The 25754-nt window shown below is 43.1% G+C and overlaps 1 protein-coding gene across 2 annotated transcripts in view; it reads left to right on the top strand.

Moving 5' to 3' along the window:
• MTHFD1 (methylenetetrahydrofolate dehydrogenase, cyclohydrolase and formyltetrahydrofolate synthetase 1) overlaps positions 1 to 25754 on the top strand; it is a 124087-nt gene that overhangs the window by 62214 nt on the left and 36119 nt on the right. The window contains exons 1-3 of one of the 2 annotated variants that reach the window (XM_072838892.1): positions 4384 to 4848; positions 18176 to 18260; positions 25493 to 25552. In XM_072838892.1, the coding sequence (XP_072694993.1) occupies positions 4808 to 4848; positions 18176 to 18260; positions 25493 to 25552 (186 nt within the window). In that variant the 5' untranslated portion in view covers positions 4384 to 4807. Of the gene's footprint in view, positions 1 to 4383; positions 4849 to 18175; positions 18261 to 25492; positions 25553 to 25754 lie in introns of those variants that run through there. The other variant, XM_072838891.1, reaches the window with a different exon arrangement.

The following is a 25754-nucleotide window of genomic DNA, read 5'->3' on the forward strand; positions in this document are numbered from 1 at the left end:
TCTTCTCTCCTAGTATTCTCTCTAAGAAGGCTGCTGGACTCTCGTCCTTACCCTGTCTTACATAACCATACCTCGGCCAGATTGGTCGGCTTGCACGCGGCAGCCTGGAGACCTGCCATTAGAGTCTGGTGGTGGACCCGGAGTCTCTCCTTACCTTCAGCCAAGTTGTGCGCTTTGGGGAGTAAAAATGGTTTTAGCCAAGGAGGGGAATTCTCGCTCATGTCCTGCCAGACCAGGATGTTGGGCACCTGGTCAGGGTGGCCGTCCGGTTTGTCCCTGAAGATCACGGCCTTAACCTGTAAGATAGTAGGTAGGTGGAAAGTTCCTTCTCGGGGCCATCCCACGCTAAAGGTTGGCCATTCTGACATGCAGTAAGTTTGAAATTTCCTTCTCCTTATGTAAACAGTTATGACAGTTAACAAAGACACAGTAATACAGACAAATGCACAAACAGTTAACAAGGACATAGTAACACAAATGCACAGTTAACAAGGACACAGTAACACAGACAAACATTCCCGAGCGGCTGCAGAGACAAAACAGAAAGTAATCCGAAGGGCTGGCAGCCGGCCCTCCTTACAGATGAGGACCCCCATCCTCCTTACAGATGAGGACTTCTGTCCTCCAGGCAGGGGCAAAGGACGTCTCCTCAAGACCCCCCGGTCGATGGCCCGCCAGCGCATCCGCCTAAGCCAATGCCGACCCAATACAGATTGGAACAGTTTAAAGCTCTCAGAGAATATGTGCACAAAAGGTGGAAAAAGTTGAGTGCACTCACCATGCGTGGGACCCTCCAGATAGGGTCCTGGAGGTCTCTCGGATCCCGGACGAGCCCCCAAATGTTGTGCCCAAGATTGCGAATCCGAGAAACCACCAAGGAGCCAACACTGATGCAAGCGCACGAGGGTTTATTAGCAAGCTCGAGCTTGGGTCCAAGTATACCTGACACAGTGGAGCAGGGACTTGGATCCTGAGGGGGGTTCCAGCTGGGTTTTTAGGGGCTGGTCTAGGGGACCTCCAGAAGGGGTGGAGGAATTTCTCAAGTTCTGTTTACATTTTGATATGGGGCTTTCAAGGGCATTGAGCTCTGTTCTCATTCTAATGTGGGACTTTCTACCACGAGTGTGGGCTCTGTTGTCTTTCTGATATGGGATTCCCTGCGAGGACATTGAGGACATTCTGCAGTTTTTCCTATAAAGTTCAGCTCTTATTCACAGGGGTCTAAGATGGCTGTACTTGTGCTAATGCTAAACTTGAGGTGAAATGGCCTAGATTTTTCTTGGCCTCCACACAGGGAGCCGGACGTGGGACTCGATCCCGGGTCTCCAGGATCACACCCTGGGCTGAAGGTGGCGCTAAACCGCTGAGCCACCTGGGCTGCCCCCCAAAGGTGCTCTTGATGGGGGAACACAGGGCTAGCTGAGGACAAAGCACAAGCCCAGGGCAGCACATTGACAAGTCCTTCAAACAGGCAGAGGGACATTCCTCTATGGACTCAACTGCCTCGATGTTTATACTTTGCTAAGGGTAAAAAGCAACTTAGTCCCACCCCCAGGCGCCTGTAAGTCTACTTTAACATACAAAAATTCCTTTAGAAATTTCCTTTGTCTCTATCCACCACCCCTCACCAAGATATGTGTTGGCAATCATCCCCCAAGAATATGGCCCACCGATATATATCTGAAGGGTTTCATGACTAAGGTTTTATTAGAAGGTAATTGTGCCCAAGATTGCGAATCTGAGAAACCACCAAGGAGCTGACACTGATGCAAGTGCATGAAGGTTTATTAGCAAGCTCGAGTTTGGGTCCAAGTATACTCCATACAGCAGAGTAGGGGCTTGGACCCCAAGACTAAGAAGCACAGCAGTGTTATAGGGGCCAGTGGCCAATGAGATTGTAACATACGCAGAAAGTTGCACAGTCATGTTGGTCCACACGCAGGCGGCCAATTGAATCACGATTCACCCTATAGTGACCATTTGAACTAGCCTATTATTCTGGTTAGAATTGGCGCTCAGGTTTGGCGGGCAAAAGAGTGTTTTTCATTCCTTGGCTGGTTAAAGGTCAGAGGTCCCGCATTCCTAAGTATGCTGGTTTCTGATAAGGGTGTGCTTAAGAGCTAAACTAGGGTGAGGGAGTGCCTTAAACAATAGGCAGGTCGTGTGGGGGGTTTTACATGAGATGGCGGGTGTAGCACAGAATGGAGTTAGTCCTGCTCTGCTTGTCCAGGGGTAGGGAATTTTTGTTACATTTCCTGGGTCCCACAGTAATAAGTGACCTTTTCCTGACAATTGCTAGCCTCCAGGTCCTGGAAACCTTGCTTCTAAAATTCCTCAGAGACTAAACTATCCCCAAACCCCTCCCAACTCCCAGTATATCATCAGCCACTCCTCACAAGCCGAAGCAGCAGCTCTACCTGCCCACAGGTCTTGTCTCCGTGGCTTTTTTTTTTTTTTTTTAAAGATTTATTTATTTATTCAGTCAGAGCGAGAGAGAGGCAGAGACACAGGCAGAGGGAGAAGCAGGCTCCATGCAGGGAGCCCGATGCGGGACTCGATCCTGGGTCTCCAGGATCACACCCCCAGCTGCAGGCGGCGCTAAACCGCTGCGCCACCAGGGCTGCCCTTGTCTCCGTGGCTTTAATAAAATCCCCATTTTATACCACAGACATCTCAAGAATTCTTTCTTGGTCGTCAGCTCCGGGCCTCACCTACATTCCAAAACTTCATCAATCTAAACAAAATCCCTATCTTAAAGATACATCTCCACCCTAACGATCATTGCACCATTATTTACAGTAGGCAATTTATGGAAACAACCTGGGGCTATGGAAGTTAGAATGGACACAATCTTACCCACCTACCCACCCACCCAAAAGATTATTCAACTATAAAAAAGGAAATCTTGAGGATCCCAGGGTGGCTCAGCGGTTTAGCGCCGCCTTCCGCCCAGGGTGTGATCCTGGAGACCCGTGGAGTCCCACGTCGGGAGCCTGCTTCTCCCTCTACTTGTGTCTCTGCCTCTGTCTCTCACGAATAAATAAAATCTTAAAAAAAAAAAAAAAAAAAAAAAGGAAATCTTGCCTTTTAGGATAACATAGACTTTGAGGGCATACCCTAAGTGAAGGAAGAGAAAGATAAATGCTGTATTTATATGTGGAATCTAAAAAAGGTGACTTCATAAAAATAGTGTGGCGATTGCCAGTGTATGTAGGGGAGATGTTGGTTATAGGGTATAAACTTCCAGCTGTAAGATGAATACATTGTGGGGGATCTAATTAATATTCAGCATGGTGACTGTAAGTAACAAGAGAGTAGATCTTTTTTTTTTTTTTTAACTTTTTTAAATTTATGATAGTCACCGAGAGAGAAAGAGGCAGAGACACAGGCAGAGTTGGAGAAGCAGGCTCCATGCACCGGGAGCCCGACGTGGGATTCGATCCCGGGTCTCCAGGATCGCGCCCTGGGCCAAAGGCAGGCGCCAAACCGCTGCGCCACCAGGGATCCCCAGAGAGTAGATCTTAAATGTCATCGCCACACACGAAGCTATGGCAATTATGTGCGAGAACGGAGATGTGAACTAACCTTACTGTAATTATTTCATAATATGCGCTCCACATCATCACACTGTACATCTTAAACTTGCATACCTTATGTTAATCATCTCTTAATCACACCGGGGAAGATAATAAAGTGCCCTGCACAACTTAACTTCAGAGCCATCCTGGGAGGATTGTGACCTGAACACAGGAAGGAGCTGGTTTCCCGGAGCGCACGCCTGCAGGAAGGAGGGAGTGTCCGCCCTTGCTGCGGCCTCTCCAACCCAGATCTGCACCCAGGGAGGCGACAAAAATCTAGGCTTGCAGAGTTGATCACCGTCCCGCACGGACCGACCCGAGGTCACCCCGGGCACGGGGAGCCACGCAGCGCTCCGGCCCGGAGGGGCCGAAAACAGCGCCCCGGCTCCGACCCCGGCCGAGCAGGCGTCACCGGAGGGTTTAAAACCGCTGCGGGGGGATCCCGGGGTGGCTCAGGGCGCGATCCTGGAGTCCCGGGATCGAGTCCCACGTCGGGCTCCCGGCCTGGAGCCTGCTTCTCCCTCCTCCTGTGTCTCTGCCTATCAAGAATGAATGAACTTAAAAGTCTCAAAAACAAAAAACAAACGGCTGCGGGCACCACCCGGACCCTCCGACCGCAGTCGGACAGCGCGGGGGACGAGAACGCCGGAAGGGAGGCCGCCTCCTGCTCGGCGGGCTTCACCTCTCCCCGGGCCCGGCCAGGAGCCCCCTGAGGACCCGCGCCCTCGGCGCCCGCGGCGCCACCTTTGCCAGCGCCCAGGCGAGCCGGGAGACGCGCCTCCCTCCCGCGCGCGCGCAACTGATTCCCGCGAGATCGCCCCTCAGCCCGCCCACGAGGGGCTGGGATCGAGACCCGACCCCTCTCCGGCGAGCTCCCCGCCCCCACACGAAGGCGCAATCTGAAACGGCTTCTTCCACCATTCAATCATTTCCGCCAGCCACTCATCACCGAGTTCGTCCTTTCCCGGGCATCCGACCTCCACCCAAACCCCCGCTCATCGCCTCTTGAGGGCCTTACGTCCTTCCGGGCTGCGCACGCGCACCGCGGCGGGCGGGAGGCGGGAGGCGGGGCTGGGCGGGGGCGCAGGCGCAGACGCACCACCTCTGGTGGCCCGGGTGGGGGGCGCTATTCGCTGAACACGTGGGTTGGGCTGTCGCGCGCGCAGGTGGAGCTAAGTCGATCATCAGTTTTGGTGGTGTCCATCGTGGGCAGCGGACTAATAAAGGCCATGGCACCGGCGGAAATCCTGAACGGGAAGGTGGTCTCCGCGTAAGCACCTGTCGTTGTTAGGGCTTGTTGGGCTGCAGGCGGGGGCTCTGAGCAGAGTGTGCAGGGCCCCCACGTTCCCGTGTTTTTGCTGGAGGGCTTCATGGAGCGCAAGAGTGAGGCTGGCCGCGTGGGGAGGGAGGACGTAGTATTGAACATGTCACACCCAAAGATCGGTTCCCTGCAAAGAATGGGGCCTTGGGCACTGTCCGAGTTTCTAGAAGGGCTGCCTGGTGCCTAGGCCCGTCGGCTCTTGTGTTTTGGACCAGTTCTCTTAACCGGCGCGACTGTGCTCCCCCCAAATGCCGCTGCTGACGGCTTCCTGCCAGAAGAGTTTGGTTGGGACTGTGCAGTGCCGTAGTCAGAACTTATTAATGCAAATTACCTCTTTGCCCTATAATTCAGAGGTGAGGAGTCCGAGATTAATGAGATGACAAAACTTGATAAGGTCATAAGGCTGATTAGTGAGAGAGATACACCTTCCAGACATCGCTTTTTTACCTACGCCTAAGTCATTTGCTAAGTGGAACCCAATAAACTTTTCCTTTTCTTTCAATTTCGGGCTCTTCTAATAACCTTGTCTCCGTCCAGGTCCTAGAGTTGCGGTTTTTCCCTGTTGCATCTGACCTCGGCCTGCTCTACCTCTAACAGGAAATCTAAATGCTTAACTAGTGGGTATGATTGCCAAGCTTACTCCCAGGAAGTACACCCTGTTGCTTCTTGTCTGGGTGGTGACTAGTGGAGAAATAGTAGAGTAGAAGAGGGGCGGATATATCTTGGAGGTGGATCTTGAGACCTTCAACCTCACCAGTTTTTAGTAATTGCTATAGTTGGCAATCATAATTGCCCTGTGGATTTGCCAGCTCTGTGAGTAAAGGTTTTTGAGTGTTAGGGAGTCCTTGGTGGTGAAACCCACCCTCGGGCAAAATGATTTTCCTGGTAGAGAAGGTGGACAAAGAAGGTGAGATGTACAGTAAATGGTAGTGGTGAGTTTTTCATATTGGTAAAGAGGAACTCCAGACATTTAGACTAGAGATCACAACACTTCTGACTGCTTTTCAACTTGTGCTGTGCTAAACTGCATTGTTTCTGACTGACTTTGCTTTTTGTTTGCTTATGGTCAAACCTACTCTCCTTACCAGTGGCTTTTTCTGATAAAGTCTCCTTTTAAGAAGACTGGTAGAAGAGAATTTAGGCTTGCTTCCTGGCAGGCCACTGAGAATAGGTGCTCAATGGATGGTTTTTGTTGAGTGGAGAGCAAGTTAAATATGTTTGTTTGCTCCATACAAGGCAAATACATGCATTGTCTTGTTTATGTCTGTATCCAAAACACCTAGAACCCTTCTTTCACTCTTTAGTAGTTATGTGGCTTTAAGCAAATTAGTTAACCTATCTACACCAAAACTTGCTCAGGTGTAAAATAAAATAATATTTAGGCATTGAGTTGTTAGGAGAATTGAATTAATTTTTAGCCGAAGAGCATTTAGAATTGTTCTGGCACATATTAAGTGCTCAATACATGTTATCTGTGTCAACGATTAGAAATTAGTTAATGTGGGATGCTTGGGTGGCTGAGCAGTTGAGCGTCATTAGTTAACATATACATGGATGATTCATTATCTTTTTTTTTTTAAGATTTTATTTACTTATTCATGAGAGACACACAGAGAGAGAGGCAGAAACACAGGCAGAGGGAGAAGCAGGCTCCTCGAGGGGAGCCTGATGCAGAGACTATCCCAGGATCCCAGGATCACGCCCTGAGCTGGAGGCAGCCGCTCAACTGCTCAGCTACCCAGGCGTCCCAAATTCGTTATCTTTTTAACAGAGATAGCTGCCTGGAGATCTGTTTCAATGGTTCTCAACTCACATTAATGTCACTTAGGGAGCTTTTTGTTTTTATTTCTTTTTATTTAAATATGAATGCATAAAATGAGTGTGCCTATCACAATTATACAACTCAATGAATTTTTTGCAACTGAACTTACCTGAGTAACTAGCATCCAGATCAAGAAGTGGCATTGGTACCCCAGAAACCCTTCTTCCTATACCCTGCTATACCCTCCAGTCATCACCCCTCACAAAGGTAATCATCATTATCCTGACTTCTAACACTGTAGATTAATAATGCCTGTCTTTGAACTTTATATAAATGGCATTGTACAGTATAAAGACTTTTGTGTCTGGCTTCTTTCAATTAACATTGTGTTGCTGAGATTATTTCATATTGCATGTAGTTGTAGTTCATTTACTCTCATTGCTGTATTCTACTATAAGAATTTGCCACTATTCGCTCATCTATAGACATTTAGTTTCTAGTTTTTGGTGATATGAGTTATAACTAATATGAGCATTTTTTAAAAAAGATTTTCTTTATATGAGAGAGAGCATGATCAGGGCAGAGGGAGAAGGAGAAGCAGACTCCTTGGCTGAGCCAGGAGCCTGTCATGGGGCCCAATCCCAGGACCCCAAGATCACAACCTGGGCTGAAGTCAGGTGCTTAACCGACTAAGCCACCCAGGAGTTCCATGAGCATTCTTTTACATGTCTTTTGTGGAACATACACACATTTCTGTTGGTTACACATCTAAAAGTAGAATTGTAGAGTAGTAGGATAAACATGTATGATCAGTTTTAGTAGAAATTGCCAGTTTTTTCCAAGATAGTTTTGCCGATTTAGTCTCATAGGGTACTTGTGAAACATATCAGTGTTGGGTGCCCACATCAGACTGATTTAACCGGAATTGCTAGCAATAAGCCACTGGATTCAAATATTCTCTAGATCTTTTAAAAGCTCATTTCTGTGATTCTAATGTATCTTGAAAGTTGAGAACCACTTATTTAAAGCCTTAGATATAAATCTAGTTCTCATCATTGAAGTATGACAGTGATTTGGTTATAAAGATTCAAAGCATTTTCTGGAAAAGACTGTTCCAGGTACTGGAAGGGTCCCTCTACCCAGCCTGCTCAGAGTTGACTTGGCTTACTTTTTACATTGCCCTGTGGTAAAGCAATCAGTTCCTACTAACACAATCTGAAAAGGACCCATTAAGTCTGAGGTCTCTTTGTACTAACAGAAGATCTTTCATGTGTTGATAAAATGGCTCAGAGACTGCCATACCTTGGCACCTTGACTGTCATGGAGAGCATAACTCTAGGAGCTGGTACTAGTCACAGTTCCTCAGAGAGATGGAGTTTTTGGAAGGGGGGACAGCCTTCCTAGCTCATGGGGTCACGCAGTCCCCCAGCAACTCTGCTGAGGTTGCAACAGGCTTCCGACTCTTGGGTTATATGGCTCTGGGGGAATCTGAACAAGAAGGTAGTTCTTACAGCTTAAGTAGGTTGGACTCTGATTGCAGGCTCTGGGCAGGGTGTCCCCACCTGTCCTCTTTTACTAGGTCAAGGACACTCTTGAGAGGAAAGGTAAGTGAACTTCTTACATGGCAACTAGGGATCCTGTAGTCTCTTGTTTTCCCAGTTTGCAGGTCAGCTTTCTTGGTTGCCAGCAACTGTTGGTTCTCTCTAAGGATAAAATGGCAAGCCTTCAAGAGCCCTGAGCAGTCTCTTCCCTAGAGTAGTGTTTGAACTGTAAAATCTCTTACTTGGAGGGATAGGTCATGAGTTCCATGGTCAGAATTTCTCCAACACCCAGTCCACTCAATCCAGCCATTCTGTAGCTGACAGTGGTGTGATTTGGCCAAAGGTCAGTGGGCTGCTTAATGGCAGAGATTCACCTGGGACCAAGTCTTCACCCAGTGCATCGTGTTCTCTGCTCTATCAGGCACTTAATGCTTTGCTGAAAGGAATTTCATAAACTCATCCTTTATTTTACAGCAGCCTTCCTTTCACTGCCATGCTTCCCACTCTGCTGAGAAAGACCATCCTTGACTTTGGTCTACTTTTATTATTCTTCCTTTATATCTTCCTCAGAACCAGGACTAGACAAAGTTCATCATTACAGATTCCATCTCTGCCTCTTCTACCCTGTGGGAAATATACTTGCCAAATTATCTCCCTTTAGAAGGAACACCCATTTTTCCCTTAAGGGGAGTTCTAAGACTGCAGCCTGAGTTTGACAATTGGGAGAGACCTGAGGGTTAGAGGCAAGTTTGTGTCATTTTGGGGTATTTATTCACTTTTTCAGCAAATTTCTATGTGACTCCTGTATGCAAAGACTCTTCAGAGCCTATAGACTATGACATTGAGCAGAATAGCCCAAATCTCTGTTTCTGGAATTTGTATCCTGATGGATATGGAGAGACAATAAAATCGGCACAAAAATGTGAGAAGTGTCCAAGGGAAAACCAGAGCAAGGAAGAGGAACAGATTTCTGAAGTGTGGGGGGATTGTAATTTTAAATATGGGAATTAAGCTCATAGTTAATGTAAAGGTGACTTTGGGGCAAATATTTGAAGGCGGTGGTGTCCTGGGCCTACCAATGTTATGGGGAAGGGAATTCCTGACTAAAAACACAGCCTGTACCATGGACTTTTGACTTCACTGGTTATTAAATGACTGCCTTGGAGTCAATAGTGATGGCCCCAGAGAAGCGGACTGAGCAGAGAGCTGAATGGAGTACAGTGTCATTGGTGGTGAGAGCCCCTCCGGCTTAAAGGAGGTGTCCTTTAAGAGATTATTCAGAGCAGTGGAAATTAGCTGGAAGAACTACCCTGATTTGATTTTTAAGCTAGCAGTTACATTTCTTATCGATGTGTTTTTTTCAAAGTGGGGTCTACTGAATGTTGTGTGATTTGTTTGCCCTTCCCTTCTCTTTGTTTGCTATACTGGAGCCCACTCCCTCCATTGGTGGCATTTTTCTATGTCAAGTCTTCTTTCTAGAAAGACTAGTCACGAAGAGACAGGGGGCCTGCTGCTTGTCAGGCCACTGAAAGAAGGTACTCTTAGGTTTTGTAGATTGAGCAGAGCAAGTTGGGTAATAAGTCTGTAAGCTCCCTGTGGGTGGTATCCCCAGAGCTAGATAGAGCACTGCTCCTTCTGGGGGGCAGGGTCCCTGGGTAACTTGGTTTACTGCTTTGTGCCTTAGTTTCCTCATCTGTATGTTGGGGTAGTAATGGCACCTAATTCATAAGGTTGTTGAAATTAAATGAATCGTTCCCGATACAGCATTTATTTATTTATTTTCCAATAAAGCATTTAGAGCAGTCTCTGGCACATAGTAAGTTTTAATGAATTGGTGCTTAGGAAGTACCTGTTGAATAAACAAGTCATGTTTTTATTTTTGGCAGCTGGCTTATAACCTTGAACCTTCAAATTAGAATTTGTCCTACGGATCAAAGATAAAAATGGAACCATGGCTACACATTAAGCCCCAGAGCCAGAAGAACTATTTCTGTAAACAGAATTTGCTCACCACAGGGAAGAGCTACTAAATGTTGATAAGGTTTTTATTTTGTCCTGTAGATCCTTTTGTGCCTAAAAAAAATTGCCTATAATGAGATCCTAAGTGCAGACCTTTCAGAAGTTATCTGGAACCTTGAATGCCTAAGCTCGCTTGACTCAGAGCCTTTCAGGAAAGCAGGTGGGACCTTCTGCAAGGTTGTAAATAGTCCACCCAGCTGAGCTATGGAGTATAGTTATCCCTGGCAGAGCCTGGAGCTAACTCCTGTGGCCATGGCACCAGCAAAAATCCTGAGGATGTGGTCCAAGAATAAGTGTCTGTCCTCATCTGTCAGGAAAGTTGGCATCAGGCAGCTTGATGTTTGGACAGTGGGGCATTGAATAGGGGGGTGTGGTCCCCTATGTTTCTCCATTTGCATAAAGAATCTTATGGAAAAAGGATTATCAGGCTGGGCTAACATGGAGGAGGCTCCCTGGAGCAGAGAGAAAAGGCTCCCCTCCTTCCATTGACCCTGGTAGGGGCTGGGCAGGGTAGAAATGCAGGCCTTATGTGACCAGGGCATTTATCCAGCCTCACTTTCCTCTTCTATACTGTGGGGGTGACGATAGCCATGCTTTATATCCTGAGGTTGTGGAAAGGATTAAAAGGGTGTGTAATGCAAGGCTCTTGGAACAAGGCTGTGTGCTACTGTAGTTATGACTATATTCTCTGACATCTTATCCCTAGTACAGAAAGCCCCCATGCACCCCTGCACCATGCAATTTGCTCCCCTTGACACTTTCTCATAAAGCATCTCCTGGTTGACCAAGAGTTACAAGGCTGATGCCAGGGACTCCACAGCGTATTCTCTTTCCCTACCAAGGGCTTGTCACGTGCTTGCTAAAAGAATTGCAAGGGGCACCTGGGTGGCTCAGTGGTTGAGCATCTGCCTTTGGCTCAGGGCATGATCCTGGGGTCCTGGGATCAAGTCCCACATTGGGACCCGTGCGGGGAGCCTGCTTCTCCTTCTGCCTATGTCTCTGCCTCTCTCTGTGTCTGTGTGAATAAATAAATAATAAAATATTTTTAAAAATAAATAAAAGGAATTGCAAGCTTGTATCTACTGGATTTGGCTCTTCCTGTTAGGAGATAAATGGGCTAATTCTAATTCGTCTGTTTGGAAGAGTTCCAAACTGCTTCTCTTCAGAAAGTTGTTTTCAAGGTTGAAGACAAGTTAAACCTTCTTGCTTTGTTAGCTAAGCTTTTCTTTTCTCCCTTAACAAAAAGTTCTTTCCCTGGAGCCCGGGCAGGAGAGGTGCAGCTTTGAGTTGCTGGTGCTTGAGGAGGACCAGGAAATATGGAGTATTTCTGTAAAAGGTTTTGCCAGAGCCTGTAAGAAATTTATCTTCACTGACTGAACATGATAAACGGTCTTTCATTTTGGTACCCAAGTACTAGTCCCTGTTTATTTAGTAAGCACCCTTTTAGACCTAAGTAAGCCCTTTTTACCCAAGATTTTCCTTTAGCCTTCTCTAAAAGCAGAAGGCTCAGGTCATTGAGAGGCTTTTCCAGATAAGAGCTCTTAGCCGGCTCTTTCCCTCCTACTGGAGTATCCCCGTCTTCCACCTTCTTTCCACATTCCCCTTGGATGATGATCCAGAGGTCTCCTTGGGACATGGGGCCTTAATTATCTCTGATGGCCGGATCTGTGGTTAATAGACTAATTCTGGGTGTAAGGCTCTCATAGATCCTCAGACTTGGGGCCATCCCATAATGTCCTATGACTCTTGATACCAACTAATGCTTACAAAATGGTGGCCTCGAGGCCAAATACAGTTATATGTTTTGTTGGGCTTACAGAGTTATTTTTAAAAATTGGATTAATTCCCAACACATTTATTTGCGTACTTATACCCCCAAATCTGGATGCCTGACTTTTTGAACGGAAATGGAAAGTTTAGCAATGCTATGCTCTCTATTCTTCATGTCACCAATTTCTTGGATCAAAGTAGAGGCTGTCCCTTCACCCATGTGAGGGGGGAGGGAGGTGGGACCGCATTGTTGAGTAATCCTACCGCACCTGAATTTGTTCACTTGGACTCTGACAGTCCTTTTCACTTTGTGACCTTTCTCTAATGCGTTTTTTATCCACTTTTAAATTCCTTCCTTTTATGAAGACTTCCTTGACCAGTTCAACCCAGTTTCCCATCTCCATTTGTTCCTTTTAGATCAGTGGTTCTCAAATGGGGCCAGTTTATCCCTTTTCTCCACCCCAGGGCACATTGGGCCAGGGCACATTTGGATGTGTCTGGAAATATTTTTGGTTGTCATATGGGGAGTGGCTATGTGCTTGTGGCATCAGGAAGATGCTTCTACTAAGCATCCTCCAATGCACAGAAGAGCCCCTGCACAACAAAGAATATCTGGCCCAAATGTTTATAGTGCTGAGATTGGTAAACCCTGATCTAGAAACTTAAGGTAAGTGGTGGTTTTATCATTGTGTCTATGGATGACCTGTACACTCTCTGGGAATTAGAAGATTCATTAAAATCTTATACCATTTAGCCATTTTCATGTCATGAATATCAGGCAATTTACCTTCCCTTAGTTCTTTGAGAGAGTTTGAGAGCATTGGATGAAGAATTTTACATTATGAACTTTTTATTGGAGCATAAAAGAGATTCATATTGAGCTTTCAAATATATATTTGAGATACCTGTCAAATTTAGTGTGTATTTGGATTAATTATAATAATTCTTATTTTAAATATTTTATTCTTCACCATAATGAAGCAAAGTACTGATATTAGTTGACTGTTCTGTATACTGATATAATGTAGTTGTTACTATTATGTCATGTATCCCTGAAGACAATCAGTTTTTGAAAGAAGGCAATTGGGGATCCCTGGGTGGCTCAGCAGTTTAGCGCCTGCCTTTGGCCCAGGGCGCAATCCTGGGGTCCCGGGATCGAGTCCCCTGTCGGGCTCCGGGCATGGTGCCTGCTACTCCCTCCTCCTGTGTCTCTGCCTCTCTCTCTTTCTCTCTGTCTATCATGAATAAATAAATAAATCTTAAAAAAAAAAAAAAGTAGGCAATTTAGTCTTTTAATTTGACTTAACTAGGAATTTGAAATATATGTATTTCTTGGAACGCTAGGTGGCCTCACAATCACAAGTGTTTTTACAAGGAACCACATGGCCTTTTTTTTTTTTTATTTGAAATATTTTTAAGCAGTATAAAAGTTGTTATGGACAAATGAAACAAAGAACAACATGAAAATAAAGCAAATAAAACATTTATGTTATACACACACTGTTAAAATCTTCCAACAATAATATACTCTTTGCAAGGAGAAACAAATTTGTGTCCTTTAAAAAAGCCCTACATACTGAAAATGAATGCCCTGCCTTTTTCTCTGATCAGTTCCTAACGGCATATTCTGTGTACCTTTGAGAATCATTTGAGAATTACTCTAAGCTTGTGCTCCAATTCAGGGTTTTGTTAACTGAGACAGGGTTTTGTTCATTTAGGTGGTTAAATACCCTTTACTGCCTCCTTTTTCTGCCTATAGCTTCTGTTGAATTGTTCCTGTTGGGTTAAATTTTAGCAGTGCTTTTTTTTCTCAGTTGTAAAATGTCCAAAATTTGAAAATGAGCCATCATATTAAAGAATGAGTTGTAATTTGTAGTGGACTTTTTCAGGAATAATTTTACAAGATTTTGGGCAAAAGAGATCTGAGTGACTATTTTGGTTTATCAGGACTCTGGAGTTAATACAATTCTATGGGGATGTGGACCTTTGACTTTTATTGATTAGGCTCTTTTACAACTGTATGAGGCAAAATTTGACTTGGAGAAAACCAATAATAATGCACATGACTCTTGTCTGTAGAGATTCAAACACATTTTGACAAGTTGAAATATAAATGATTTCTACCTTGATTTTCTTCCTTAGGGGAAAAAAAAAGATAAACCCAAGCATTGCATTTTATTGGCCAATAGCAGTGCTTCTCCTTTTTTTTCTTTTTTAAGACTTTATTCATGAGAGACACAGAAAGAGGCAGAGACATAGGTAGAGGGAGAAGCAGGGACTCGAATCCCAGGATCCCGGGGATAACGACCTGAGCCAGAGGCAGGCGCTCAACCACCGGGCCACCCAGGCGCCAATAGCAGTGCTTTTTAGCCTTGCATTCTGTTAATATTTGGGCTAGATAATTGCTGTCCTGTGCATTGTAGGTTATTTGGTTGCGTCCCTGGCCTCTATCCACTAGGTGCCAGTAGCAACTTAGTTAAAACTGCATCTGTGTCTGTTTATCTAGTTGGCTATGATTATTTTACTAGTATCAGTCCCAACAGGACCAGAGACTTTAATGGTTTACTGCTACTTGCGTTACCACATTCACTGACTCTAGTACTGATTTCTCCTACATTGACATTGAGATATATCTTCCCTTAGGTTTGAGAAAATGTTGATGCAGGATGGTGAGACTCTGGCTTACGAAGATCTACTATTCAGGGATCTAGGGCATCTCTCCAAGTGCCTATTTCTGCCTCACTTTGCCCCAGAATCTTTACCAAGATAGTGTGACTCATGGGCCATGGCTAGAAATCAAGGCATCTGTAACTCAAGGAAGTTTCTATTGATTTTGTAGGTTTCAGTGTTTCAGAAATTATTCTAGCATTTTAACTTTCTTGAAATAAGGAACTATAAAAACTAAAGTTTCCTACCATTTAACTCATCATAGCTCTCTAACCCTAAAATAAAGGTGGATGAGGGAGGAAGTGTTAATTTTTGTCTCTATGTATGTCTTTTATAGTCTCTTAGCTTCAGGCATGCTTAACACTTGGCTTTTGTTATTTTAACTTTTCATTTCAGAGTTCTTCAGTTAGTTAGCCAAATTAGAAAACCAAGCAGAGAAAAAATTTTAAGGGACCATGGAGATGTAATTCAACTATCTTGATTTTGTTTTTCCTTGGCCAGAGCAGAAACTTTCTGCCTATTACTTTAGTGTTCTGAGCTGTCTAATTCTTGCTGATTGTGGTTTATGTGCATTTTTAAATGTCTCATTGCTATTCTGACCATGTCTCATAAAGAGGCCTAAATGTTAGCTTTTAAAACAAATCTTTCTGATTTCTGAGATCAGTGTAACTGATCTCAATCTATGATCTTTTTTTAGAAAATAAATTTGCATACTTAGATCCACTTAAATTATAGCATAGAAACCTGAACATTTTGGGGCACCTGGGTGGCTCAGTTGATTAAGCGTTTTCCTCTTGGTTTCGGCACAGGTCATGATCCCAGGGCCTTGGGATCTAGCCCCATGCATGGAGTCTGCTGGAAATTCTCCCTCTCCCTCCTCCCCTCCCCTGCTCATAGACACACACTGTCTCTCAAATGAATAATAAATCTTTTAAAAAATGAAAGAAAGAAAGAAAGAAAGAGAAAGAAAGAAAGAAAGAAAAAGAAAGAAAGAAAGAAAGAAAGAAAGAAAGAAAGAAAGAAAGAAAGAAAGAAAGAAAGAAAGAAAGAAAACATGGAACATTTTGTTCTTTACTCTTAACCTATTGACCTGAAATGCTTTCCACCTACACTGCCTTGTAGTACTGGGTTCTCATAGCTTGCTACTGGGTAGACTTACTATTTTTTACTTGTTCCTAGACTCCCTTCTTTGGATCTCATGTGGTCATTATTCTAGAACCCTTATAAGATTTGGTAAATAAATTCACAGTATCAGTATGAAATCTGCTCTATGCCTTAAAATATTTGTGGTTGTTAGTCTTTCCAACTCTATTTTACAACCCCCCAAACCTCAGAGTCATCTGTAGCCCTGGATTTTCTCTGTGCTTCATTATGATACATCTAGAATCCAATCACTTCTTGCCAGCATACCACAGATTCAAGTCCAAGCCACCATCACCTCTGGCCTGGATTTTTGCAATTTGAATAGCTTCTTGCTTGTGTCTGTGATTCTCACCTTTCCCCCATAGTCTGTTCCCAATTCAGCAGCCAGAAGTAATCCTTTAGAAGTGTTAAGTCCTGTCATGTCAGCAACCAGGAATAATCCTTTAGAAATGTTAAGTCCTATCCTGTCAGTCCTGTTTCAAGTCCTTTCTTGGCTTCCCATCACATACACAATAAAAGACAGGCTACCTTAGTGTACCTAATCTGGTTACTGCTTCTCTTGGACCTCTTTTACCCACTTAGGGCCTTTGCACTTGCTGTTTTTTCAGCTAATTGGCTCTCAGAAAGCCACAGAACTGCTCAGAGCCTGTTTCTACATCTTTGGGAAGAGGAAAGCCTCTCCTCCCTTGGTTACCTCATATGATTGAGAATCTCATAAAGGTTTCTCTCACTATTTGAAAGTACAGTGTTCTTATGAAACTGCTCACAAGCCAAAGTGGCACAAAGTGAAGAAGCAGTTACCGTTAATTCATATGGAAAATTTTTTGAGCATTTCCAGACCCAAAAAATAACCTCGCTAAGACTTTTCTGATACCTTAAGACACATTTCGCTAATAGATGCACAGAATAAATCGAGATAAAGCACAGATGCTCACAGACATAGTTCAGAGCTGTAGTGGGTTGATACTGAGATGCTGAGCTCCCTGGGAAGGAGGTGGGTAGTGTCTCTGTAAGGGCTTGCTGCAAAACAAACACTGAATGCTATTTTTGTTTTTTGCCTTTTTCCATAAAAGTGAAAATCCTCTGGATTCTTTTGGGTTAGTGGAAACAGGTACTAACATAGATCTTTCTGAAAAGCAAAGTGGAGAAACCTGAACTTTTAGAAAGCAGGGAATACCTGTATCAAGCTATTATTGCTGTTGGTTCTTATTATTGTCTTACACTGTGCCTAGAGATGCTCCCCCCTTCCCCCCACCCCACTGAATTTTGTTTAGGCCAGGACAGTTAAAGGAGAACCAGCAGGAACCTGTGTCTAGGAGTTTGTGTTAATATAATGGTTGGAGGGAAGGGAGGAGACAGGAAAGATTTAAGTAGCCCAGCACTACATCCAGTCATGCAGGGAAAGCAGGCAAGGTTAGAACTGCTGGGGCATTTCAGTGGTAGGCCAGTGAAAACATGACGGCTCCAGTATTTCTTATTCTCTTGTGTCAAAACAGAGCTATGGGCTCTGTTCAGGTCAAATTTCAGTGAAAGAAAATCCAAGTCTATTCATTCTTTTGAATTTATTATTGTATAAGATAATTGATGCAATCAATTTTTAAATTAAGATGTTGTTTCATGTGGGGTTATACTTTTGATCCTGTGTTAAATTCTTTTGTAAGAAAAATTCTTTCGTGAATTAGAATATAATTTATAAGTTCATATTGACTTTGGAGTGGGATTCATTGATTATCATTCAGCCTTATGTGGCTATCCTGTGATCATCTTACCTGGGAAAGTTGAACAGGTGTGAGCTCTAGTTCTTTCCTGCAGAATTTTTTCACATAGCATCTGGAGAGGAAATGTTGAAAAAGATGAGGATTTGTAGCTTTCCAGAAGCATTGGTTCAGGTTTTCATTTGTTCACTGTATAATTTTGAATGTTGTCAAGTAAAATGTTTTAAACAAACTGTCCCCATACCTCATGGCATGACAGTCAGTGTCATTAGGAGTTAGAAAAGATCCACGTCTACTTGAGTCTTGGGAAATGGGGGAGAAATTTGTAGTACATATTATACCAGTTAATGTCTATTCAGTGAAGGTATTTTGAATTTATTTAATTTTTATTTTTAAAGATTTTGTTTACTTATTCATGAGAGAAAGAGAGAGGCAGAGACCTAGGCAGAGGGAGAAGCAGGCTCCCTGTGGGAAGCCTGATGCAGGACTCGATCCCAGGACCCCAGAATCACGCCCTGAGCCAAAGGCAGCCACTCAACCATGAGCCACCCAGGCGTCCTGGTGTTTTGAATTTAAAAGACAAATACATGTAATCATCCACAAGGCTTATTTCTGCCTGAAACTTTCAATGTTAATTCCAACCTTTCTTTTTCCTCTAGGCAAATAAGGGAGAGACTGAAGAATGAAGTCACTCAGATGAAGGAACAAGTTCCTGGTTTTATACCAGGCCTGGCAATTTTACAGGTATTATGATCACATATTTCCACTAATAGCTTCCTTTCCAAACCTCCCAGTAGCACTTACAACAGTAAGCGCTTCATCTCCCCTTTCTTGTTTTCTTTTGTTTTGTTTTGCTTTATTTTTTGTGAAGCCTCCTCATACCTTTTCAGGGTATGAGGCCACCTGTCTTCAGGCCACCTGTCTTCAGCTCAACTTGGAAATGTTTGTGTATCCTGTCCCTCTGCTATTCTCTGTGGGGCGCCTTTTCCCTAGTCCAGTGTTTCTTTGACCTTTGGTCTTAGGACCGCTTTACACTTGTCAGAATTTAAGACCTTAAAGAGCTTTTGTTTATATGGATTTACCCATTGATATTTACTGCATTAGAAATTAAATTAAGGGGATCCCCGGGTGGCTCAGCGGTTTAGCACCTGCCTTCGGCCCAGAGCATGACCCTGGAGACCTGGGATCGAGTCCCGCACCTGGCTCCCTGCATGGAGCCTGCTTCTCCCTCTGCCTGTCTCTCTCTCTCTCTCTCTCTGTCTGTCTCTCATGAATAAATAAATAAAATCTTTAAGAAAAAAAAAGAAATTAAAATAATTTTTAAAATTGTATGCATTTAATAAAGAATGCCAATAGTAAGTTTATTCTGTTAGCACAAGTAACATTCTTATGAAAAAATAACTTTTAAGAAACAAAATATAGTAAGGAGAAACATTATTTTACATTTTTGCAATAACGCTTTACTATTTTGCAAAAACTATTTACTATCTGGCTTAATAGAAGACAGCTGGATTCCCGTCTGCTCTTGCCTTCAGCCTTTTGCGACATGCTGGCTTGAGTGAAATAGATGAAGAAAATCTGGTCTCCTATAAATGTATAGTTGTAAAAGGGAAGAGTTTTTTCAGTCTTCTTCCCAGATAATTGTGGATGTTTTTCTTTGTTACTACAACAAGACTCTATAAAGTTTTACAGCTTAGTTGCAGTGTGAGATCTGAAACTGTATCAGTGAACTTTCATACTTGGTTACATGAAAATGCATTGTAATATGTTGCAGTTTGAATGGATATTTACCCATGCAGGATTTGTTTTGTTCTTCATTTCTCATTTGGAAAATAATGGTTCATTGCATTATGCAGATCTCCAAATGTTAATGCATTTCATTATACAATATAAAGAAAATCACAAGTGTTAGTATTGCCAACAAATTCATGAGACAAAGTCTTTCATTATTGAGAAGTTTGTCAGGCTCACTGGAGTGGATTTAAAAATTCTGATTTTCACTTGAAAGCTCAGATTTTACCATTGGCAACAAATACTGTTAGCTGTTTTCCTTGAAGTAGCAGGCTCACTTTGTTCAATTTTGAGAAAATATTTGCCAAATATTCAAGCGTGAATAATCATTGTTTGTCAGTTATTTTTTCAAGTAAAGATAGTGTTCCATTTAAAAATGCGGCAGCTCTGCTTGCAAGGCCAAAAAGCACAAGGGCTTTCCCTTATGACAGCCACCTCTATGTGGGATGGAAGTGCTTTACGAATGCTTCCCAGTTCTCAACACAGGATGTTAAAAAACATGTATGCAAGGGCTCAGGATTAATAAAATTAATCGTTTTTACTGCTTCATCAAGAGCACTTAAGTGAAATTGGCATCTGTTTTGTGGAGCATGTGTGGCCATGACTAGTATAGTTTGGTACTACTGCCTTGTTTTGTGCTAAGTCACCAGCAGTCTTACCCAACATTACCTGTGCAGTGTCAATACAGATGTCAGTCCTACAGTTGAAAAAGGCAGATGACATCATGAGTATCATGATAAGGTAGTCTGGTGCTCACAGAGCTTCTGAAAGGGTCTTAAGGTTCCCCCAAGAGTGTGTGAACCTTGCTTTGGGAACCATTGCCCCAAATCTGGCAATTTAATCTGGCTCTCAATACCAGTTCAAGGTCAGTAGCTTCTAATCTGAATTTCTTCTGAATTCTAGATTCTTGGTTTCTTTTTTTTTTTTTTTAATTTTTATTTATTTATGATAGTCACACAGAGAGAGAGAGAGAAAGAGAGAGGCGCAGAGACATAGGCAGAGGGAGAAGCAGGCTCCATGCACCAGGAGCCCGATATGGGACTCGATCACCGGTCTCCAGGATCGCGCCCTGGGCCAAAGGCAGGCGCCAAACCGCTGCACCACCCAGGGATCCCAGATTCTTGGTTTCTAGAACACCTCTCATTTCCCTTCCTCTGCTTAACTGTTCCTCATTTTCCTGATACCTAAACCATTCAAATGCCCCAGGGCCCAGCCCATTAAGATTCTTTTCCACCCGTTCTTTCCTTAAGTGAGCTCTCCTAGTTGTATAGCTGCCTGAGAGAATCTTTCCTGATTTAGTCCCCTCTCCAGGGTTCCTGAGCCCCTGATTCATCCAGTAGGACACCGTCAGTAAATTGGTAGGAGGCATCAATAAATGTCTGTTGTATGGACAAATAGATGCATATTTGAAGGGTTGATCTGGGTGACAGTAGACTGATAACTTTCATTTGAAATGCCCTTCAAGACGCCTGCTTCCTTATTTGACAGTTCTCTCTATATATGTATGTCTCTATGTGTTATCACTTAATCCCTTGCTAAGTTTCTATACTGTGTTCATCAAGAATTTCAAAGTGAATAGTTCTTAAATATTTCCCCCCCCATTGCTGTTCATTATCTAAGAGGCTTTCACTGAGCGGAAAAGCGCAGAAGGCCTATGGTTCCGCCTGGTGTGTTCTCTGCTGTGGTGGTTTTTCCTTTTTTTTGCAAATTAATGAGGTATATATTGTGGGTGTTCACTTGGTACATTTGGGAGACCAGTTATTTCCTGACTTATTCTTGTGAATTACTTGTTGCAGAAAGAGTAAATGTGGTAGGCAAGAACTTTATTTCTGTAAACCTTTCAGAAGGTTCCGGAAGGGATTCAAAAAAATTCTAATATTAGCAATATTGTGATTTTTTTTTCCTGTTTTTAAGATTGACTTCTAAACCCATATTTTATTTTATTTTTTTTTTAAGCCCATATTTTAAATTTATTGATCGCAAGTGTTTTCATTGTATAAACACTGTTCTGCAGCTTGTCTCCTGTGCCCTTGCCAATAAAACTGGTAGAATATTTTAATCTTGCACTTTAGCAGCAGAGTCAACATCTTTCCATGATGCAAGGCCTACACGTTGTGTTGTAATCACATCCCTGCTGCCTCAGACCTCTTGTTTTTTTTCCCTCCTGGTGACTGACACCAACTTCCCACACACTCAACCAGAAACCCAAGCTCTTCTCTTTAGGATTTCTCTCCCTCAGTCCCATAAATCCCCTTAGTGAATATCATGTTATTGATTGTGCCTCTCCTAAGCTCTTGGGATCTGTTTCCTCCTTTCGGTTTCTGTTGCTCCCACCCTCTGAGGCCACTACTCAGTCACCTACTTACAGGTTTTAGGCTTCTAATCTGGACACTTCCTGTCTGTTTTTTTAGCTACAACTGTAGAACTGGTCATAATCCATCCAACCACACCCACCCTGTCCTTAATAGAAGGAATGACAGTACTGCTTGTACAGTGTCTGCTATAGTCCAAATGATTTGTATGTATTTCTAGTTGTTCTGAGTTGAGTATTAGTCCTACAAGCTGTCTCCGTATAGCTGTAGTAACCAATGCTCAGAGATCTTGGGTAGCTTGCCCAAAACCAGTCAGGAAGGACCTGGGTCTGGGATGTGAACCCAGATCTGTCTATCTCTAAGACCTATTTACTTTCCCTTTTTGTTTTCTTAATTACTTAGCATTGCATTCAAGGATATTCATGATCTGATTCAGGTATGCACCTCAAAGTTGGAATTCCTTTTTAAATGATGGACTGGTTACTTCCCAACTAACTAAATACTTAAAGGAAATTGAGACTTTTCACTATAAGACTTAAAATTGAGGTTCTATTTCTATCCATTTAGCACATAGAATACTTTCATTATTAGAAATAAAACAACTAACACTTGCTTCTTACCAGGAATTATTCAGAATGCTAGACATATAGTAATTCACTCAGTCCTCACAAAATACATACGGTAAAATAATGAAATCAATAAATTCAACTGGTCTGAATATCTATAGAAGGTTACTAAAGCAGAAAGAAAAATTGATGAGTAAACCAATACTCAAGATATTTTATGGTATAAAACAGGGATCAGTGGGGCACCTGGGTGGCTCAGTCAGTTGGGATCCAACTCTTGGTTTTGGCTCAGGTCATGATCTCAGGCTTCTAAGATTGAGCCCATGTTGGGCTCTGTGCTTGTCAGAGTCAGCTGGAAATTCTCTCCCTCTCTCTATGCCCCTCTTCCCTATCATGCTTTCTCTCTTTCTTAAAATAAAATAAATGAAATCTTAAAACAACAAAAATCCAGGGATCAGTGAACTGTGGTCCATACCCAAATGCTGCCTAGGTTGGAAAGGGTTAAGAATGAAGCCACAGAGTACGTGGCCCCAAAAAGCTAAAATATATACTGTTTGACCCTGTACAGAAATAGTTTGCAGACTCTTGTATTAAAAAAAAAAAAAAAGGAGCCTGGGTGGCTTAGTCAAGTGTCTAACTCTTGATTTTGGTTCAGATCATGACCTTAGGGTTATGGGATGGAGCCCAGCATCACCCTGAGCATGGAGCTGCTTGAGATTTTCTCTCTCCCTCTCGCTATCCCTCCCCCACTATCTTAAAAAAAAAAAAAGTCCCTAACTTGTTCATGGATAGGACGTTTTTAGAATAATGTAATTCACCTTTTTCAAGGAAGAAATTAGCATTACTGATAAAATGTTTCAGTGATTTTTCTTGATAAATTGATGGGATTAAGATTTGTTCTCAGAAACCAGCCTTCCACCTACTCACTTCACTGTCAGTCAAGAATCTACTGTTCCTCAGCTAAACATTCTTTCTGCATCTAGTCTCTAGTCTATCAATGATTGTATAATCATCTTCCTCTGTAAAATGTCCATACTGGGGCGCCTGGGTGGCTCAGTTGGTTAAGCATCTGCCTTTGGCTCAGGTCATGATCTCGGGGTCCTGGGATTGAGCCCCACATCCACATCAGGTTCTCCGCTCAATGGGGAGCCTACTTCTCCCTCTGTCTCTGTGGTCTCTCTGTCTCTCTCTCAAGTAAATAAATTTAAAAAATAAAAGAAATAAGAAAAAATAAAATGTATATACTGAGAGTCTTTGGATTGGTTTTTAAGAGGTCTTTTCCTTTGCATTAGGATTATAATAAAACTTTGATATATGCTTATAACTATTACACTTTCTTTTTGAAATTGGTGGCAGTTTTGGAGTTTATGGTTTTTGGTTTTCTTTTAAGATTTTATTTTTAAGTAATCTCTACACCCAATGTGGGGCTCAAACTTACAACCCCAAGATCACGAGTTGCATACTCCATCAACCAAGCCAGCCAGGTGCCCCTGGTTTTGGAGTTTTAGAAAAATTCTTTCAGAAAAATGCAGATAGAAAACAGTTGCCTGTAAAAGAACCACAACAAAAGACTTAAAACTTCTCTTCTGTAACACTAGATGCTGAAGGTAAGTAGCATCTCTGAAGGAAAATGTCATGACTCCAAGTTCAGCCAAGTGAATCCTGTCAAGTGCAAAAAAAGCAGAAAAATATTTTCAGATGCACGTAGACTCAGAAAAATGCCCGCATACTTTTTCTGGGAAAGTGACTTCAAGTTACATTTCAACTACCTAGGGGAATGTATGAAGATAAACTATAGAACAGAGAAGTTGTGGCTTAAAAAGGACTGGCCGTGAGCAGTCAAGCCATTTAATATCCGCGTTAAATTTTAAAAACATCATAGTTAGAAATAGTAATGAATATGTGAAGAACAATACTGTTGTATTTGGAACCACCTCCTTTCCTACTTAGATCTAAGAATCCCAGAATGTGTTAAATATGATAACCTGAGGGCTGGGTGGTAACAGCAAGGAGCACATATAAGAAATGACCTAGGAAGAAACAAGAGAGGCTCTGAAACTCTAGCAATTCCCCCACAGGAAGCAGCGAAGGCACTGAGATGCAGGTAACCCATAGAAAAGCAAATTCCATCGCAGCCCAGTGACTCAGCGGTTTAGCGCCACCTTCGGCCCAGGGCCTAATCCTGGAGACCTGGGAGTCCCACGTCGGGCTCCCTGCATGGAGCCTGCTTCTCCCTCTGCCTGTGTCTCTGTGTCTCTCATAAATAAAATCTTTAAAAAGAAAAGAAAATTGCTCTCAAAGGATTCATCTGACTCCTGAAATTCAGATGAACCCAAGCAAAACTGAGAGCTATCTGTATGAAGGACAGTTAAACTAAGAGTAAGGCCAGGTTCTGTGACCCTGAGGACAGCTTCCAGTGACAGCATCAGCATGACCAACTCTGCTCCTGAGGCCAACTTCTTTCTCTGTGGTTGTCCCGTTAAAGGAGCCATGCACCTGTTGTCTGTGGTATTAGTGGCCTATTGTCTTTCCCCTCTGCAGTCTTAGGAGAAACTGAACTTAATGTCAATCCCTGGAATGTGGAAAAAATAAATTTGTAGAATAATATTTTACAGATAGGTGGCTATGGTGAAAAATTATATCTATATGTTCATGATTAAAGTAATGGAGGGAACATAGTGAGACCTAGCGTGGTAGTTCAGAGGATTTGCTTCTGCACCATGCTTTCCTCTGCCTGGAGGGCCGCAGACTGCCCCTTGCCTTGCCTTTTGCCTTGCATAGGTGTCTCTGTTTAAGCTAGACTTAGTTCCACCCCAGCTGGTTTCTCTTCTCTGTGGAGTTGGGCGAGAGAACTTTCCACTGCCACTATGGGTTGGAGAGAGGGTACAGAAGATGCCTTTTTGGGTGTTCCGGTCTCCCACAGCTATGGTGTTTTTCTTGCTTGATGACAACTCAGCCCTCCGTGCTCTGTTCTGGTGTGTCAGCTCAAAGGCAAATTCCACATGTTTCATGCAGGCCTGTGGCCCCTTTGCTTAGTTTCCAAGGCAGATACAGATATCCCCTACTTTTTTTTTTTTCTTGTGGCTTTTTTAGTGGGAATCAGGTCAGCCTTATTTGGGGAGGGATTGGTAATACCCCTGTGTTCATCTCTCCATTCTGCCCCAACATTCTCCTATTCTCCTCTAAAGTTCTCTGCAACAGGAGTCTCATGATTAAACATTCCTTTGATCAAAACTAAAATTTTAGAAGCTTTTCTGTACACTTTGCCTTTCTTGATCGTCTGATTTGCATGTATTTATTATTCTAGGTTGGCGACAGAGATGATTCTAATCTTTATATAAATGTGAAGCTGAAGGCTGCTGAAGAGGTAACTCCTGAAACAGCCATGCCATCATCCCCCACCCCCACCTCCACCCCAGGTCTTGTCGGTTACCCCTTGCCCTTTGTAAAAACTTACATTGCCCACAACAGGCTTGAATTTATCAGTTTTGCAAGTCGGAAATGCAGGACTTAAGCTGTAGTCTCTGGTTTGCACTTGAATGTTTTCTAATTAATGAATGATGTGCTGA

Source organism: Canis lupus, chromosome 9 (genome assembly GCF_048164855.1).
Source record: "Canis lupus baileyi chromosome 9, mCanLup2.hap1, whole genome shotgun sequence".
In the NCBI taxonomy this organism is placed as follows: domain Eukaryota; kingdom Metazoa; phylum Chordata; class Mammalia; order Carnivora; family Canidae; genus Canis; species Canis lupus.